Here is a 20513-nt window from a genome sequence, read left to right on the forward strand (position 1 = left end):
ACAGGTGCCTTTAAGAAGCTTTCTGGGAGATTGGCCCTAAAGGACTTGATCCAGCATATATTTTAGTTTTGTCCAGCGAAAGAGTAACTTCAGAATTATTAATTTCTCTGGGAAGGCTGGTTCAGGACTACAGCCCAGTTGATGAGTCAGTCACTGGCAGGCACTGAAATAAAAGCAGTTAAGAGTACTGGTACATAATCCTTTAGAGAAGACAAGCATGATCTACCAGGGAATTCCCCAAACATTCCTCAGAGTGTTGTGTAGAGTGCAATTGTTGGTCGCTGATGGTTAAGCTAGAAACACAGCATGACAATTTTAAGCAGTGGACACCCCAGGAGTATCCCTCCCCACCCACCAAACAATGCCAGTGAAGAACAACCACAGATACAACTGTAAAATGAATCCTAAGCTCCAGGGTTCAGAATCCCCAGGCCAACATCTCCCACTAGTTTTGGGGAATGGGATTCTAGAAGAACCTAACAACTGCGAATGGCAAGGGAGAAACAGAGAAATACAAAAATGCAAGGATTAAAAAACAGAAGGGGAGGTAGTAACCCCCTTCCAGCATATTCCCTTTAAAACAGTGTAATTAAAAACTTTAAATTCACTTAGAAATTGATTTCAAAATAGTCTGATGGTTTTAAAGACTTTCAAAAATCAAAATACTCTTCATCAAAGTTCATTAAAATACCCCTGTAGCCCCCTGAATAACTGCTACCACTTGTTTTGCATTAATATTGCTTAAATTAATATAATCATAGGCATGCAAAGTGTTAAAATTTCAGTGTGCATGTAGAATAAACCCAAGTTCTACTAGAAAGACTCCTAACATTTCAAGGCATACAGGCTTGATTCAATCTCCATCAAAACCAGTGGGATTCTTCCCATGTCCAGTGGATTTTGGACTAACCCTTAATAACAGACAACAAAACATCGTGGTCTATGGTGTAGAAACACACAGAAAGTACACCTGTGTAGACACACTAGATATGTAGTGCAACTTTTGCATTGTGCATGGTAAAACAGTTGTATTTTAGCCAACACACACGACAATCACCAACACTGCATGCTATGACAAACTAGGCTGTATAACCAAAGGCAACGCCCATTCAGAGACATTCATGTTATTACTGGTGCCTAGTGAGCAGCTTTGAACCAGGCAAAGATATATCCACTGGAGCCCAGACGTAAACTTGAAAGGCAAAAAGCTGCATTAGTACGGTGGCCTGATGGGCTTTATAGGTGCTCTGGATGACTCTGAAGGCAGGATATCATCTCTGTGACAGGCTTCCCTTCATAGCAGATTTGATACACAGCAGTGAATAGTGGAAACCTGAGGAAAAAGGGTGGGGAAAGCAAACAGTGCATAAGTTTACTCTGTAACATTTTCTTAGGGGTAGAAATAAAATGGAGTGAGGAGAGGGAGGGGAGAGACATTGAAAAAATACATTTCTTTTTATACTTACCAAGCACTAATGCTAGGCTGAAAAGCACTGGATAAATACAGAACCTACATACATCTCTAAAACGAGCCACTCTCAGAAGCCTAGCTAGCTATAATAGAGCCTACAATATTCATTATGTACAGCACAACCATTAGGTGGTCTAAGAAATGAAATAACACTCCCATTTTCCTTGACATTATCCCCGTGCTCATCTATGGCTAAAGACTGGCACATCAGTTACACATTATGTCTGAGCAACAATTCAATAATACAACTGCAGAAAAAGAGACGCAAAAAGAAATCGAAGGTCAAGTTTTGAATGAGAGTCCAAAATTAAATGTGGACTTTGAAACACTAAATTATCTTTTTTTTCCCCCCTCTTTTAAGTTGGCCACATTTCCAACAACCCTAAAATTATTCAGGCGTCTCTGATAATCTGAAGGCTTGTTACAGCAAAGATGCTTTACAGAGTTTTATAATTTTTTTCTGTCCACCCTGCACAGTGACATCCAGACAAATCCTATTTTCATACAGAGCCTGGTGAATTTTAGGGATTAATTATCTGTTCACCAGAACAAGCATACCATTTCAGCGTGGCCTTTCATATTGATAAATTTTGACAAAAATGACTATGTTATTTTGGCTGAAATAAAAAGTAAGGAGCATTGGAGATGGTTAATTTAAAGTGATTTAAAATACAGCTGGACTAGGACTTTCTCCTCAGGAAAGTGGCTTTTCTGTCATGCACAAATGCAGCCTTGAGCACAACCCCCAATCAGTACTGAGCACCATATATCCCTTTCCATACACTCTGCTAGCAGGTATTATTCTGAGGTAACCCTGGTATCACCACATAGCTCTGAACCAGGCTCCTCAACGCAAACCAGAGGTCACAAGGGAAGCCATGAGCCCTTCAGGAGCACCACTGCAGCATGGTGACTGCTGTATTCTCAGGGGCAGAAGCAAGATTTGGACTTGGCTGAATGCAATACTTTGCATTACTGGGGAGAAAAAAAATGGGGAAATGAACACGTACATGAATTTAGTTTATTGTTTCTCTGGATTTATTACAAGTGCTCAAAAATTAAATGCTACATTTTGATTTATCTGAAACATTTAAATGTCCTGCTATGAATGCATGTCCATTTCTTCTGGTTTAATTTTTTGGAGAACAAGACAAATATAGTAGCAATACCAAAAAACTGCTTCAGGTCAGAAAAACTGAAGTTTTGTTTTTCTTTCATCAGTGGAACCAAAATTAGCATACAGTCACACTGCTGCTCTTTCATATCCAATGCCATACAGTTTAGGTTGCAAAACCCTTATCAAGAAATATGCAGGGGGAAAAAAAAAGCAAATGTGCAACACGTAACATGACTTATGAGGAGTGCTGAGATCACTTGGATTGTTCAGCTTGGAGAAGAGGAGGCTGAGGGGTGACCTCATTGCAGTCTATGGCTTCTACATGAGGAGAAGAGATGGGGCAGGTACTGACCTCTTCACTCCTGTGACCAATGACAGGACTTGGGGAAATGGCAGGAAGCTGAATCAGGGGAGGTTTAGGTTAGATATCAGGAAAAGTTTTAATCCAGAGGGTGGCTGAGCAGTGGAACAAGCTCCCCAGGGATGTGGTCACAGCACCAAGCCTGCCTGAGTTCAAGAAGCATTGAGATGATGCTCTCAGGCACACTATTTGATTCTCGGGGTGCCCTACACAGGGACAGGAGTTGGACTTGATGATCCTGACAGGTCCCTTCCAACTCAGCATATTCTATGATTCTATGTCTCTCTATCATTCATTTTGTGTAATATACTGGGCTGGGGCTGAATTGCTTTTAACATAAAAACTTGAATGTGGGCACTAAAATAAAATTTGTTATACCTATGTGAGATTTTTTCACTAGAGACAGCCAGAAAACACATGAACCTTCTGAAGCAAAAGCAAATTTCACATTGCTTGAGGATACCACACCTGGCAGTTACTTCTCAGGGAAGAAGTGACACTACTGCAGACAACACCTTGATACATAAGTCTTGCTGCTGATCAGAGAACAGAGCTCTGCTGTGTACAGGTCTGCCACACTTCACATGGGGAAAGCAGAATCAAGGCTGACTGCAAGGCTCAGGGCCAGCCAACTCAAAATGCATTTTATGTCTGAGCACATTAAGAGGACTAGCTCTACGACTGCCGAAATGAAATAATAAATAATGAATTGCACTGTAAATATCAATAGACATCAACCCTGCTACACTACGGCTCTTCTCCTTTGACTTTTACAATTTTCACATAGCCTTAAGACTCTTTCTGTAGGCTAAGTGTATGAAATTTTACTAGACTCTTACCTCTTCACTTTGAAACCTATCTGTTTTATCATGTTTTGTGTTTTAAAGCAGTAGCAAGAGTTTGTGCAAAACATTTTCAAAGTTGCTTTCAAAAGTCGCTTTCAAAAGTCTTGTTGAATAAGACCTTTCACGAATAACTGAATGTTGATACACCAAAGAGAAATTAGCAACTGTTTCCGTATTTCTGAATAAAAACACAAACTCTTTTATAATGCACTGTACTTGTTGTAGGATAGAACAGGGGGAAAAAAGCAACCAATCAACCAAAAAAACCAAAACCAACCAACCAGCATCCTGTCTCATTTAGGGAATCATAAACAGCAAGGACTGAAGCCAACATTTTAATTAGATTTTTTTTCTGCAGTTAGTTGAATTACTGTACAGTGCAGAAATAGACTTAACTGCCTTATTCCCAAAGATAGTTAAAAAATAAGTAATTTAATGCAGCTGATCAACTAAAACAAGGCTTTAAAAACTTTAGGAAAAAAAATAACAGATTTTAATCTTCTCACTGGCAGTAATTTTTAAATTTTTTTGCCTCATCTACAAACAGGAACAGTTAGAGATAATACAGCCCTTAATCTCATAAGGAGACAACTGTGTGTGTGGCTTTAGGAATCATACATATTCTGACTCAGATAAAAACAAATGAAAAAGCCAGGACGACCTGCTTAATTTCATGACACAAAAACCTGACCTAGACAAGCAGATGGCAGGTTTTATTCTAGACCAAACTGGAAGCCACATTAGGAATGCAAACTGGTATCTAAGCTAGAATAAATGTGGACAGAAGCAGCCACTCTCTTCAGCTGATCAGCTATACAAATCTTTAATAACAAAGATCCTCTCCTGGGAGATAAGCAATTAATTTACTACTATGAAATAAGCTGTAGAGCCTCTTCACAAGCCTCTTTAGGAAGCTCAGATTCTATTTTAATGTATTTTATTATTTTCACTTGCTAAAACACACTCAGTTCTGCTATTCTATCATAGCAGGAGGCAGTAATACGTTCTGCAAACAGAAGGGTCTTCAGAAATCTCATGTCACAGTATTAGATCTATTTACAGCAATATTATTTTGAGGTTTTATTCACTTCTGTCTGTGATTTTAACTGGGGATTAAGCTACTCTTATTACAGTAATTTTCTTTTTGGCTGTTACCTTCATATAGATACAAAGACTACAGATGCATAAAGAGTTACAGAGATTAAAAAAGGGTATGTGGGACCTGCTTCATCTGTTCTTACTTACTTTTCCAGCATTCCCTTCTGCTTGAGGATGCGATACACTTCTGCAGAAGTCTGTGGTCCTTGCAGTTTCTGACCATTCAACATTTCTCGCTCCAATTGTTCAATAGACTGAACAACAAAGGGGAGGGGGGAGGGCAGGGAAAGCAAGAAAAGAAGAGCTATAATAAGGTTTTCATAAGCCTGACATCACCTAGATGGAAAACAAAACTTTACTTAGGGTTTTTCCTTTCTCAAAACTGTATTTGAGTGAGCGTATATAATATTCTCCTATATTCTTATTTGTAAATATTCTCCTTCTTAAATCAGTATTTCCCATCATCTTATACCTCCAGCTTCATTTTTTTTCTTTTAATCACCTCTCCTTTTTAACAGTTTTACACTCATTCTAGCCCTGCAAGATGCTCAAAAATGAGGGTAAAGAGAAGGGTACTCACTCAGTACAGCTAGCATGTCTCAGGTAACTACTGTTTCTCCAGCAAACCAGGAGGACTACTACTTGCAACAATGGATTTCATCCAGTGAATAAAGTACCTTTCCAGTTTTAACAAATGCCTCTGCTACACGTCGATTCCGGCCACCGTAACACGTTGTGATGAGGTCAGCAACTCCACAGCTCTCCAGGAAAGTGGCAGTAGACACCTGTCCTTTGCAAAAAATTCTGGCAAAGGCAATCATCTCCATTAGGCCAAGGCGAATAACGGCAGCTTTGGTATTGTCACCACAGCAAAGGCCATCACAAAACCCAGCTCCTACTGCTACTATATTCTAATGAGAAAACACAAATGGAAAATTAGTCAATTATTGCTTACAGAACCCTAGCAGACACCAAAGACAGAGTGCAGTTGTCCTTGAGAGCTGCAAACATTTCACTGTTGCAAGACTAGCTTGCTGGTTTGGGCTGTGGGGTTTTTTGGTTTGGTTTTTGGTTGGGGATTTTGAGGTCTATGGTATAATCTTAAAAAAAGAGGAAAAAACCCCGAACAACCCAAGTCTTACTTTACTAAGTATTTCCAAGGATAAAAGCATAGTTAAAGGTCTGGAACAAGTTGCTCCGCAGGCCATGGAGCTACTACTATTGACTATCTTCAAAGACAGGTTATACTACACCCAAACAAGGCTTTATCCAGATGGAGCTGTTCCTACCCTGAGGTAGGGGTAATGTAAGACTGATGTCCCACTGCTCTTTTATCCATATTTTCTTTATTATTACAGTAATACTGAATCTAAGAAATATTTATTGACTTCCATGTTGATATGCCAAGGCACCAAATTCAGCCAAGATATCAGCATGCAGCCCTATTAAATATGCAAAGTTCCTTTAACAGTAATAGTTAATCAAAGATTCCCAGAAGGTTCAGGACACAGGAACACCCTTCCGAAGCAAAAAATGTTTGGGGCTTTTTTTTTTTCCTTACACCTGGTGACAGCTTTCTACAAAAAAATGTGCTGTTTACTCATAGTCAGCTATACAGTCCCTTCTTTATGAACACAGAAATTAGTTGAGAGACATTTGAGTGAAGTAACTATAAAACCTATTTTCTGTCCTGGGAGCCAGAGACTAGCCATGGTGAGTTCGCCCCTACAAATAAAAAAACAAAATAAAACCCAGAACACTCAAAAAAATATGGCATTTTGAAAGACTGCTAAAGCAAACAAGGAAGCAATAGATGTAGTAATATATTTTAGAAAGGACTAACAGCAGCAGAGACCTCAACAGAAACCACAGGAGAAACAACATTACGGCACCTAGTGTTAATACCTGATGTTGGAAGAAAAAAAACAACCCAAAACCCAATCAAACCAAATTTAACTGTTGTTGAAGAAAAGGCAACAGTCAGAAGCTGCTAATGAAAAAAACAAGTTGATTAACAGCAGTTTTCTTCAGGTTTTTGGACTATAAGAACCAAAACTGCAGGTAGCTGCAGTGCTGTGTGACCAGTCATCACTCAGTGACTCTGAATCAAATCAGGTCAGAGGATGAGTCACTGCTTTTTGAGAAGCTACCCGACGTCTAAAGGTGACCTTAAAAATTGCAGACAGATCTCAACATCAGATCTGAAGCAGGAAAAGATGATCAGATTTTTAAAGCTGATATTTTAGATCATCTTGGCTTAAATCTTGGCTATGGTGATTTAGTCAAAGTATGTTTTAATCAAAAGCCTCTCCCAGAGCAACCTCCAGTATTTGTTCATTTGGTGGCAAAACAAGAAGAAATCAAACAGATACTTAAGAAGTTTTCAGATGGGATAACCCATTTAAGCGGAATTTATACATACGTGAAATCTGCAAGTATTTAGAGCTTAGCTATAAACAAAACAATTTTTGAACAACCCCTGGGCTTTTTCCACGTACTTCTTGAACATTCCAATAGTACAGCTTCCCTTTTCATTCACCTTTGCCTGCTTTGACTTTCCTTTCCACTTTGAAGCAGCCTATGTGATCATAATTTATAATACAATTTGGCCTATGGTATCTTGTTATCTACTTCTCCCTTTTGCAATGTTTGTCTTTGGAGCAAAAGAAATACTGTTTTAAGCAAGTCATACCAAGAGTATTACTTCTGAGGAAATGGGGTAAGGAAGAAGGAAAGTTATGAGTTAACTCTGGAACACCAAGCTTCTCCTTTGTACAATGTCCCCATTGTATGTTCTTACACATAGTTGGCAGATAATGTAGTTGGCAGATAATGTGGCAACAAGACAATGGATTAGGCTCTAAAACACACACCCACACCTAGAAGACATCCTGGCCTGGCCTGACCCTCACGCCACCACAATGAATTTACCAGGAGAAACATCTGGTTTAATTTAAATCTGTGAAGAAAATCTCTTGTGTCTAGTTCCACTGTAGAGAATTGAAAAGTACCACATGGAAAATATTACACTTTACTGAAAGATGAGCCACTCCTTTTTAAAAGCAAAATGACAACAACAAAATCTTACAAAACTTGAGACTGAGTCATCCTTCAGCCAAAAATGAAAAAAAAACACACAGCTTGGTACTGGAGATCTCCAGGTAGGCACTAAGTCAAGTTTGTTTCAAGAAGATATATAAGCAAAGCACAAATTAAAGCACAAGAGTTTAATGGCACTAGCACTATAGCCATGGTCTGAGAAGACTGCAGGAGGATCATGTATCAATCTGACAAAAACATCTTTCTGTGTCTGATATGGTTGCTCCTGAACACTGCCACCACCAAAGCCTACACCTGAAGCTGCAAGAGTTCCTGCAAATGTAGGTGGTATACATTTGTGCAAGAGGAGAGAGCCCATGTTTTTGTGAGCTCAAAGACTGACTTTATTTGCCTACACAACATGGGCATCTGAGAGCCCAATAAGCAAGGACAACTTTAGCCTACAGACAAACCAAAGGTTCAAAAATACCATCACAACAACCCCAAAATGACTGCAACACAACGTTCCTTTTGGCCCAAGGGACTCAAAGGTCGCAAAACCACTCCATCCTTAAGCAAACACATTTCCCCCATATCAGCATGAAGAGATTTTTACATTAAAATTCCTGTAAGCAAGATGCACAGGATGTTTTTATAGTGCATATAGTTTTAAGCTTCTAAAATACTTCACACTAACAGGTGAGTCTTTAGCTGGTCTGGTGTCCAGAAACTTGCATTAATCCTAATCTCAGTTATTCCAGAACAAGAACTGGATTCAGTTATTGTATCATCTGGACAGTGAAGCTACCCTTCAGAAGAGTTGATGCCAGGCAGTGCTTACAGTATGTGTCAGAACAAATGAGAAAAAGTGTCTTTTACTTGCACATCACCTGTTGCAAACATGCCAGAGGTCACAAATGCAAGGTCAATAGATGACCAAGAAATCAAGGCTAACAAAGTCTGCAGATTTTGCTGACACATTGTTCTTTTATACAGTCAGTGCCTCAGAAACGTCCAATTTACAGTCCTAGTCTGTTTACACTAAGTTTGTGGAATGCTCAGGAAAACAGCTTCAGAGGCCATTTCTGAGGCAACCATTACCTCTCCATAATGAAATGGATCATTAGAGTACTAAACAGAAGTATTAATTCACTTGAGATGTCCAGCCTTCCTGGAGACAGTGTCACAGCTCTGCAAAACTGACTACTCTCCTGCTTACACATTAACTTGGAGGAACTCCTTGTTTCACATCATGGCTGAAAGAAGTAAAATGAAGTCTCAACAAACCAAAGACAGTATCAGCAGCACTGTCACAGAATCACTGAATTTTTTGAGTTGGAAGGGACCTTAAAGATCATTGAATTCCAACTCCCCTGCATGGGCAGGGACACCTTCCACTAGAACATGCTGCTCAGAGCCTCATCCAACCTGCCCTTGAACACCTCCAGGGATTCCCCACATCATCTCTGGGCAGCCTGTTCCAGTGTCTCACCACCCTTACACTGAAGAATTTACACCTGATCTTTAATCTAAATCTCTCTTCTTTCAGCTTAAAACCATTACCCCTAGTTCTCTCACTGCAAGTCCCTGTAAAAAGACTCTCCTCAGCTTTCCTGTAGGCCCCCTTCAGGCACTGGAAGGCCACTATGAGGTCCCCTCAGAGCCTTCTCTTTTTCAGAATGAACAACCCCAACTGCCTCAGCCTGTCCTCATAGGAGAGGTGCTCCAGCCCTTGGATCATTTTCGTGGCCCTTCTCTGGACACGTTCCAACAGCTCCACATCTTCCTTGTGCTGGGGGCATCAGAGCTGGACGCAGTATTCTAGGTGAGGTCTCACCAGGGCAGAGTAGAAGGGCAGAATCACCTCTCTCGATCTGCTGGCCACAGCTCCTTTGATACAGCCAAGGACTGAGTTGGCCTTTGGGGCTGCAACTGCATTGGTGGCTCATGTCCAGCTTTTGATCCACTAGTACTCCCAGGTGCTTTTCCACAGGGCTGCTCTCAAGTGTGACCTCCCCCAGCCTGTATTCATATCTTGGGTTACCTCGGCCCAGGTGCAGGACCCTGCACTTGGCCTTGTTGAACCTCACCTGCACCCACTTCTCTAGCTTGTCCAGGTCCCTCTGGATGGCATTCTGTCCCTCTGGAATATCGACTGCACCACCCTGCTTGGTGTCATCAGCAAACCTGCTGAAGGTGCTCTCAATGCCACCATCAATATTGTTAATAAAGATATTAAACAATGCTGGGCCCAGCACTGATCCCTGAGGGACACCACTTGTCACTGTTTTCCATCTGGACTTAGAGCTGTTGACCACAACCCTCTGGATGCCACCATCTAGCCAATTCCTTATCCATGGAACAGTCCACCCATCAAACCCATATCTCTGCAATTTAGTGAGAAGGATAAGAGGTTAAGCTGTCAGAGAGGTTAAACCTGCCTAAACTGCTTGCTTGCTTCTGGCAAACTTGAAAGACCACCTCTGTAAGTAATAATGCTGGACTACATAACCTGGTAAAGAATAAATCATCATTATACTTGTTACTTCTCTACTCATAAGATTTACAGATGGACCTGAAGCAACCTGAAAGACAACCATGGCTGCTGCTCCTTCTCCTTTCTACAATAACTGTCACATCCATCTTGGTCCTTGATTGCTGTCACTGGAGGGTTTTTAACTCTCCAGATGCCTGAACGTGTACATCAGGCGGCTCGAGTGTGGCCATTTTGCCACAGCCAGAGAAGAGATTCTCACTTCTCCTTCCCTCACTGTCACCCCTGGCACCGCTGCTCTGGGTGATTCCAGTGCAATGCACACCCAAGAGTGCAGCTACCAATGTTTACTAACTGACTCTCCAGTATGTTCATACACTAGCTTAGTCTTGCCTCACCTCAGCACTGTTTGACTGTATGAGCACTGGCTGGCACGGCACTACAGACTCTGAGAACATCTCAGAAGTGATAACCTTGGGTCTGTGCTACTCTGTACTATCACATGCATCAGCATCCAGGAGTGCATCCATATGTACACATGGCTGCATACACTACTCTTGAAGCTGTGTCACAACCTTTAAGCACTTCCGAGGAAGGCTCCTTCGTTATCTGGCAAATGGCAGCTGAAATGTGTGGGTGGCCTTGGAACAGGCTGTTCATAAAGCCAGCTGGACACCTTGAAACTACTATCCAGATTTGAAGTCTGTTAATTTCTCATCTCAACCCCTAAAAAAGCTCAACAAATAAATGTGAAATGTGCTTCAGTCTACAAAGAGAATACAAAATTTCACCTCAGTATCCTTCCAGGTGAAGAACAACAATGCATTTAAAATCTTCTACACTTCAGAAGAGATACTGCCATCTTGCCCAACTTGGACCTTTACACTGGAGCTTGAGTGTCTGCTGACCAGCTGCTCAATGTCATGGACACACTCATTTCTAGTACCCTTTCACAAGATTTGCCTGGAATAAAAATTAACTGGGACAGAACTCCTGTATCAAGGAAGAATTTAAGCTGGCCAGGAAACATCAGGCTGGACAGATTTCAAAGAAAAACAAGTCAGTAAAACGTTTTTACTAATTTCATGGGTCTATATATAGGGATTTCTTTCCTGCTTACCTCCCACCTCCATGCAGTATTTTGAGCTGTGGAGCTAAATTATGAGCTCCACAATCTTGATATATTGCTATAAATACAGTAGCTCCAAACCATGTTACACTGAAGGGTATCCCATTAGCCCAGTGCACAGACCCATGACCTCCTTCTCAGGACTTCCAGTATGATAGCTCTCAAGACAAAAACTACCAAGAAAACTGGTATGCAAAAAAAATTATGTTACTATCGTTATTAAACTACTTCCCACTAAGCAGGAATCAGAACTTCTTAGCTTCAAGGTGCCATTCATTGGCGTGGTACCTTCACAAGTGTATGGTGTAGTTTACACATAACTTCAACAGAGAAAACAAGTAATACAAAGCAATTATCCAAAATATATTTTAAAAAAAAAAAGGCAGCCAAATTTTCTACTAAACCACTACCCCCTTCAAAAATGCTTATCAGATAACGTGAGCTACAGTACTATTGGCCAGGGTCACTAATGCTTTCCTTTCACAAATGGCATGTAAATTAATCTGAAAAAAATAGCAACAAGAATACGTTTTAGCTATCCTTTGCTTCCTGTCATCATCAATTTTGTTACAAAAAGAAATTCCAGACGAGTAACTCTCAAACATATCTTTTTTTCTATTCAGGTCATTTCTGCATGTGGTTATGCACACCACAGTGTATGTCCACAAAATATAAAATGAAAGAGTGCTCACATCCTGTAAGTCAGTGAAGAGGAGAATAGTTTTGGCAACAGACACAAAGGATTAATGCCACCTTCTTCTCACTTTCTTTTTGTGATACTGTGGCAAAAAGGGAACTAGATTTAAAAATATGTTGGCTAGGTAGATGAAAACACTTGCTCCGTGATTCCATGTAAGCTAAGTGAAAAGTGGAGAAAGAGATCCTGGGAAATGGTGAGACAAGGGTCTAAAGCCAACTCTAGGAACATGCCTCTCCCTAATTTCCCATATGGTTCATCTGGAAGTGTTATGTAGCAGTTTTCTATACTATATAAAGCACAATGAACTGAATTCTTTAAATGAAAATACCCTCTCTGCAGCCTCTTAATCTTACCTTCAGAGCACCACAAAGCTCAACCGTATCTGCATCATCTACTACAGTTATCCGGAAGTTTGGAGTCTGCAGGAGTTCTTTGAAGAGAAGGCCATTTTCCAAGACTTTACTGCCTGTTGAGGTAGAGAAAGAAAGGCTAAAGGCTAAAAAATGAATAATTTATTTGGGTGTTATTTTGCCTTTCCTGTGCAAGCCAAAATACTTCAAAGTAGACATAAGGCTGTGTTATCTACATCCTAAACAGTGTCTTGTTATAAGTGACTAAGGACACGTCTTTATCACACTTAGAAACTGTGCACTGGACTTTCTCATAACTAATTGTTTGCTCAGCAACAGAGTCTAAGCAGCAATTCCAGTAATCTTCTAGACACTCTCTCTTTTTTATTATTGTCTTTAAAATAACCAGTTAATTTTAAAAAGGTGAATTAAAAATACAGCAAGTGCAAGTCTACCAATTATTCTTCAGACCTGCATTCCAGAAAAATACCTACTGATAAAGGCATGTCAAGGATGTTTTATTAATCGAGCATATTGCCACTAATCAATGTTTCCAAGCATTAAGAGGTAATTCAACCATTCAGAAATATGTTCAATGCAAAAGCTGCCAGTGAGAGGTTACGAAAATAAAAATGCACAAAACTGTAAAAATCAACATTGAAAACATAACATGAACTCTGTGCCACTATCTATGACTGACTATCTCTATATGCATTTACACATGCATATAGGCCTCTCTGGACACTGAAATCCAAGACAAGGCACATCTTTGTGCTGCAAGGGTATGCAGACGTCAATATAGTACCAAAACCATGTCTAGTTTTTGGGGGAACTAATTATTTTGAGAATTTGTAAGATATCAATAGTTAACCAAAAAAAGTCAATCACACCTGCATAAAGATAAACATCTGTGACTGTAACGCCTGTAGCACAGAATATATAATAATTTATCTATATAAAGCCATGCAGATCCGAGAAAAGAAAAATCTTAAGCATAATAATAAAGCTGCTTGTTATGCAGAGGGTGATAAAGAGCATGCTTAGTATTTCACCTGCTGAGGTTACAACCCTAGTGAGACTAGGTAAAATTGCACTCCTCCCTCTCCCTCTATTCCTGGTATTGTCCTAATATTTTTTTAAGCATAAATATTCTAGGAAATTGAACATTAAAGTAATTAGAACCCAACAGTTTCTGGTAACAGCCAGCTCATGTTGAGAATGATAAAATCTGAGCTATTTGGTGTGCAATTGTGAGGGCAGGAGCATGTTTTAAACATTCTTATTACTTGGAACAGTACCTATTGTGGTTTCACAGAATTTCTCTGCTGCCACCTCATTGGCAATGTTAGCTCCCATCAGCACACTGATGTCTATTCCCATCTTCTCCCGAATAATGTCAGAGATCAGTCTGAGTCCCGCCGGGCCTTCATCTATTCCCTGCAGCCAACATTAAATGAAATTACTAAAAAGTCATTAATCAGACACAGCAGAGAAGCAAGCACATCACAATTAGTCTTGTTCATGGACAAGAACTGCAACAAGGCAGACAGAGACAAAAGATGATAGACTTGCTACCGTTGAACCTGCTATTGTTGAAACCTGTCCAAGCTGTCTTCATTTCATAGGATGTAGCACCCTGAAAACTAGAACTAACCTCTAGATGATGGTCACAGTTTTATTCCATGCTCAAAGTTCTAAAAAGTGCTGAATATTCAGCTTTGTAAGTTCAGAATCTCTCAGTTGCTCATTATCAGTGTATCCTTACTAAAACCAGTGAAGCACCACCAATCCATCAGTTGTAAATCTGGCCTACACTTGTATTTGAAATTGCACCAAAACTCACAATATGGCATCTCAATAACTTGTGAAGAGGTATTTGAACTGAAATATCAGAGAAAGATTCCCTTGTATATTATATCAACAGTAGTTTATTATTAGAAACACAGTTTAGTAATTTTGAATAGTATTACAAGTGGAACAGCTGTTCACAGATGTGTAGAAAGCTGGACAATTGTGAATAATTCACCTTCTAAGGATATTTTTAACCTGTATTTATAATGTACACCTTACAAAGCATGAAAGTAGGGACAGAAATAGGACCTCAGAAAAGATCACCTCAGAGATTAATGCCACAATGGAAAAGAGAGTCTGGTACCCTGATTTGTCTGATACCCTGTTTTCCCTGAACCATGAACTCCGAATAAGACCACCCTCTTCTCACAAAACCTTGCTAAATGCAGACTCCTTTTGAGTTTTTAGAAGAGGGGCATGGTGGACAAGCTACTGAAACGGTCTTTCCCACAGTATACCACCTTTTATATAGTACTATTTTTTTAATATTCTAGATCTGGTACTTTTGGGGATTGGTAATTGTGAATTATGGTTTAAAGGCAAAAAGGCAATGTGACCCTCTACTGCTTTCAGATACACACACACTCTTATATGTTGCCAGCATTGACATTTCAGGTAGGCAGTAATTTGCATTTCCATAGCTCAGAGGTGCTGTTCCACAAATAACATGGTCCAATCAAGAGACATGCAGAAATATATGTATAAAACCAGCCAGTTAAACTACAAACGATAGTGCTTGCATTTCTGCATTGGTTTCCAATCTCTATCACCTAATGTACAGCTCTCTGTTCTCATCTTTAACAAGCCATACAGAAAGATTCTGAAAGCAAGCACACATATATGCATGTTGTGTGAAAATTTTACCTCACAGTGTCAAAAACATGTCCACAAACTGTAAGGCTCATCCTCCTAAGCAGGCAATTAATAAACATAAAAGCATGCATGCATTGGAAACAACTCCAGAAACGTGTATATCTACACAACAATTACTCATCCCAGTGAAAGGAGATCAGACAGGCTTAGGTGCCAAACTCAGCCCTGCTACAAAACAAATGTAACTTCTGACAAAGTCAATAAGAGCTGCATTTGTTTCTTGCAGAGCTAAATTCAATACTGAATGTCAAGATGAGAGGAAAAACCAAGCACCCCCTCCCTCCTACAAACACCAAAGCTCCAACATGGGAATTTCCACTGGGTAGCAATGATCCCCAGGCAGTGCAAGTCCAATTCAGTGGTCTTATCACTTACGTTCTAACATGCCTGCCAGAGCAATCCCTGGGGCCTGTATGTAGGTAGACGAAAATGAGATTGATGCTGAGGCTGCCTGAAGAGTATGCTGAGTGACCTCCACTTACCCTCCTTCCTCTGCACATAGCTGTACTGCATTCTAAGTCGTATACAGCTCCTCCCCCCACACCCACACAACAACTTGTTAGGGTTTCATGGACAACAGTGTTCAGAACTGATGTTAAAGCAACACAGCTGCAAATGTTTCAGTGGGAACAAGGATTAACCAGGGGACAAATGTCTTTATGTCCCAAAGACTCAGCTTTATTTTCAGGCGTTAGGCTCTGCCTGAAGATTAGACTGTCAAAAAAACCAAACCAAACCCAAAAAAGCACCAAAAGTAAAAGATGACATACTGCTACCTTGCCAAGCACAGAAACAAGACACTCCACTAGTAATATTTTTCAGAGCAGAACTGCACTTTTCACTGCCAAAGTTAACACAAGCCATTTTAGCAGCATTATTGTTGAGCATAATGAGATCACTACAAGTATGACTGATGAAAACAACATGCATAAAGAAGCTGCAAAAGTGAGGAAAAAACAGGTTTTTTGCCTCTACTACTTAGTTTCATTGTTGCATTTAATTATCTGCCCTTTATTTTTAAATTAGATTTTTATTGATGCACAGTTACTCCTTTTCACAGAAGGTAACACATAGTTTGCATTCTCCTGCAAAAAATTTCTTTTGAAAGATCACCTACTGATGCAGCATTGCAACATGACAGGGAGAAGCTGCCTAGTAATTAATGCTATTTTGCATGGCAGGTGTTACTGTTTTACTTACACTACACTAAATACAGGCTTTTTTTTGTTGTTTGTTTTTTGTTTGTTTGTTTTCTTTGGGGGCTGGATTATTAATTTCTTACAGACAAGTACCTCCCTCCTTTATTTTTCTTTAAACCTAGCCTTTAATTAACTCTCCATTAAAGCATTGGTAATCAATACCCAGAGCAGTAATCCTGAGGGAATATAGATCCAGACTCTGACTTCAGATATGCTGACGTAAATGCACATTTACTCCACAAATTTTATTAGTGATAGGAATAACTCAAAGGACATGAGAACAGGAATCACATTTAGAGTATAAGAGGAGAATAAAATTTATCTTGAGCTTACAGAAGAAAGAAACACAAATGGACAACTTCAAAGCAATAAACTTTAAGGGCATATAGGACAGTCGCATGTGGTTTTATGATATGCATTCACCTCTTTTAGCATCGCTTTATTTTATCCTTCCACAATATGAAAAGCTTTTCTACAAAATGCAGCAAGTGCACTCAGGAAGCATTACTTTTCCTACATTTCAGCAATATATCAGATCAGCACAGACAAAACTATACAGGTTTAATAGGTTTAGGTAGCCAAACTGAAGAGACTATATATACGCTGAGAAAATGGCCTACTCTCAACTAAGTACCAAGCAACAACAAACCACAATCTTCTAAACCTTGTGGGAATAGCTTATTATTCTGAAAAAATGTTCCTGCCACCAAAAGTGCGAACACTCCAGTGAAACACTTTCCAGCACCTCTGTCCCCTCTATTTCCCCTCAAACTGTCTTTTTGGGCCAAGTAGAACAGACTCTTGTTGCAACTAATGTTTGACATGAACAAGAGTACTATCCTCCCAACCACATGAAATTCTCTCAGCAGTTCTTAAAATTATCAACTCACTGTGTGGTATGTGAGTTAACAATCGAAGCATTATGCTTGTGCTCTGCTCTCCATCTAATGAAGCATTTGGAAACAACAAATAAAAGATGGGAAAGCTTGGTGGTGCAAAACATATTCACTCCCTCTTTCTTTTTAAAAGTCTGGTGAGCAGCCTCATTTTCCTTTTCCTGCAAGTGCTAACCTGAAGTGAAACACTGCATAACAATCCACTAATGACTGACACAAATTCCTATCTTACATCTAGAAGAGCTTAATGGAACAATCAAGCGAACAACGCTAAGAGACTTTTCATATCAAAATATCTAGCCATCTTGTTTTAGAAAATTCCACAACACATCCTCAGTTATTAATGCATACTATGTATTATACCTTTATGAGAGTTATACCAAGAGCTTTCTTGGGTACTCGTCCTGTGATTTCATCGCAGACTTTATGAATGAACTGATGAGGAATGACAAAAACCAGCAAGTCGGCATCTTGTACAGCTTCATTAAGGTTTGGGACAGCAACCTGTGTAGTTATGGAAGAGAAAGACCACATAACTTCTTAAAATTAACACTACACACAACTGTTATCTGATAAGTTAAAGCACATTTTTCTCTACTACTGAATGCTACAAACTACTGTGCTTCATCATGGAGCATAAATATAAGCTAAACTTCCCAGAAAAGCAGAATTTTTAAGCTTTCAGACAAAAGCTATTTTATGCCCTGGAAGGGGCATTTTCACAGCCACCAGCATGGTTAGTGTAACAAAAACTGAAAGTGTTCCATAACATTCAAACATACATTTTGAGTAAGAAAATAGAAAAGAAGCTGCCTTATCTTTGACAAAATAATCTCATTTTTTGATAAAATTATTTCATACAAAAAAGTAGTTTCTTAGTTCCTTATATACTCAAATTTCTTCTCCAGGCCTCTTACACCTACTAGCTTACATTCTCTTTCTCAGACTCCATTTACCCTTTAAGAAGGTGACTTACTTTGAAGTCAATTGCCAGACTCCACTTTTCCTAACACTTGATGACCATCTTAAAATAACACTCAGGTTTAAAATGTAGCAATAAGCTTAACCTATTGATAAAAAGAATAAACTTAAATGAGCAGGTAGTGGACTGCAAAAACACCACACTTGCTGAAGGCTAGAGAAATGGGATTTCAACATTATTGTTAAAAAGAAAACTGCAATGCACAGAAATTCGTGTTTTTCCTGCCCAAAACTTCTGCTGAATTGCCAGCTGCTGCAATCTCTTCCTATAACGGTTTTGAGGAAAGAGTCACCACCTGCCCACTCACCATCACGTTTGGCCAATACAGAATAGATGTGGAGTCCCACTAGTCTGCCTTGGCAATGCTACCTCTAACACACTGATCTGACTGTACACAGGTGAAACACAACTGAGAACCAGATGAACTGTGAAGGGCTGGCAGCTTGCTTGAGAAATACTCTAGTGCTCATCCCATAATCCTTTCCAAGAGTTTCAGAGTACTTTAAATCCCTTATGAAGTGGAGGCCAATTTTTTTTTTTTTAAGGGGTATCATCAGAGCTGTTAATCTTGCCCTCATTTTCACATTCGCTTCCTTGTACCTAAGCTGAAGTAACATAAATATAATAGTGAGACCAAAGGAAAAAAAGAAAAGAGTATGTGCACTGGATTTACCTACCTGCACAACTGCATCATTTTACTTGTTCAAATCTTTGATCTCATCAGTAAAGTAACATACAGTCTGAAATATTACAAACCTTAAAGGTGTTAACAAACAAATTTTACCTTCATTCACAGCATGAGCATTATTCCCTCTGTTCCATAACTAGAATTTAGGTTCTGAGCCTTACCACGTTTTCTGGCAGCTTGTATCCAGGGAGATATTTTACATTTTCATGTTCCTTATTTATTATATCCGTCAGTTTTCTCCCATTAATATTCTCCTCAAAGACCCACATCTTCACTGTGGAAGCAAATTTTTGCAATTTTTTTACATTACCACCTATTATTTTGGCAACCGCAGAACCCCTGCAAGAAAGAAAACATAAATTTACCAAAAAAATATTTTGCTCTAGAATAAAGAGATCGTCTTCAGAAGAAACAGAAATCAAAAGGTTGTAGGGCCAATAAATACATAGATTTTTGATCTAGTAAAAAAATGAGAAAAACACCCACATCATTCACAGCTGCTGCTTTCTCTCATATATACTTGGAGCAGGTGGGGCTGAAGCATTTACTGAAAATGTCCTTAGTTATTTTGTCTGCTTCTTGGCTATCCAGTGAGAGCTTGGGTTGATGTATTTCCACAAATTAAATTATTATAACTTCAAAGCAGTGGTAAAAGTGACATACTGAACTAAAAAAATGGATCAATTTCACCTTCAAGCAGTGGATAGCTTTCCTTGCTAAGGTGAATGACCCATCAGTTGCTGTACAATACTGACAAGCATTTAAAGCCAAGAAGCTTTTATATCATAGAATCATAGAATCTTAGGGGCTGGAAGGGACCTCGAAAGATCATCTAGTCCAACCCCCCTGCCAGAGCAGGGTCACCTAGAGTACATCACACAGGAACTCATCCAGGTGGGTTTTGAATGTCTCCAGTGAAGGAGACTCCACAACCTCCCTGGGCAGCCTGTTCCAGTGCTCTGTCACTCTCACAGTAAAAAAATTTTTTCAGATATTCACCTTGAACCTCCTATGCTCCAATTTACACCCATTACCCCTTGTCCTATCACCGAGAAAAGCCTAACTCCGTCCCCCTGACACTCACCCCTTACATATTTGTAAACATTGATGAGGTCACCCCTCAGTCTCCTTTTCTCCAAGCTAAAGAGACCCAGCTCCCTCAGCCTTTCCTCATAAGGGAGATGTTCCACTCCCCTAATCATCTTCGTAGCTCTGCGCTGGACTCTTTCGAGCAGTTCCCTGTCCTTTTTGAACTGAGGGGCCCAGAACTGGACACAATACTCCAGATGTGGCCTCACCAATGCAGAATAGAGGGGGAGGAGAACCTCTCTTGACCTACTAACCACACCCTTTCTAATACACCCCAGGATGCCATTGGCCTTCTTGGCCACAAGGGCACATTGCTGGCTCATGGTCATCC

General features: G+C 39.7%; 1 protein-coding gene across 1 annotated transcript; it reads right to left on the minus strand.

Moving 5' to 3' along the window:
- Positions 1–1070: 1070 nt before the first annotated feature.
- On the minus strand, positions 1071–19427 carry GPD1L (glycerol-3-phosphate dehydrogenase 1-like). Its single transcript, XM_010007497.1, has 7 exons — positions 19255–19427; positions 17787–17927; positions 13903–14041; positions 12608–12720; positions 5570–5803; positions 5040–5146; positions 1071–1333 (listed from the first exon to the last, which is right to left on the minus strand). The coding sequence occupies exons 1-7, from the start codon at positions 19360–19362 to the stop codon at positions 1237–1239; spliced, it is 939 nt and encodes a 312-aa protein (XP_010005799.1). The 5' UTR covers positions 19363–19427; the 3' UTR covers positions 1071–1236.
- Positions 19428–20513: the final 1086 nt, after the last annotated feature.

This window comes from Chaetura pelagica, unplaced genomic scaffold, assembly GCF_000747805.2.
Source record: "Chaetura pelagica isolate M959 unplaced genomic scaffold, ChaPel_1.0 scaffold10, whole genome shotgun sequence".
NCBI lineage: Eukaryota > Metazoa > Chordata > Aves > Apodiformes > Apodidae > Chaetura > Chaetura pelagica.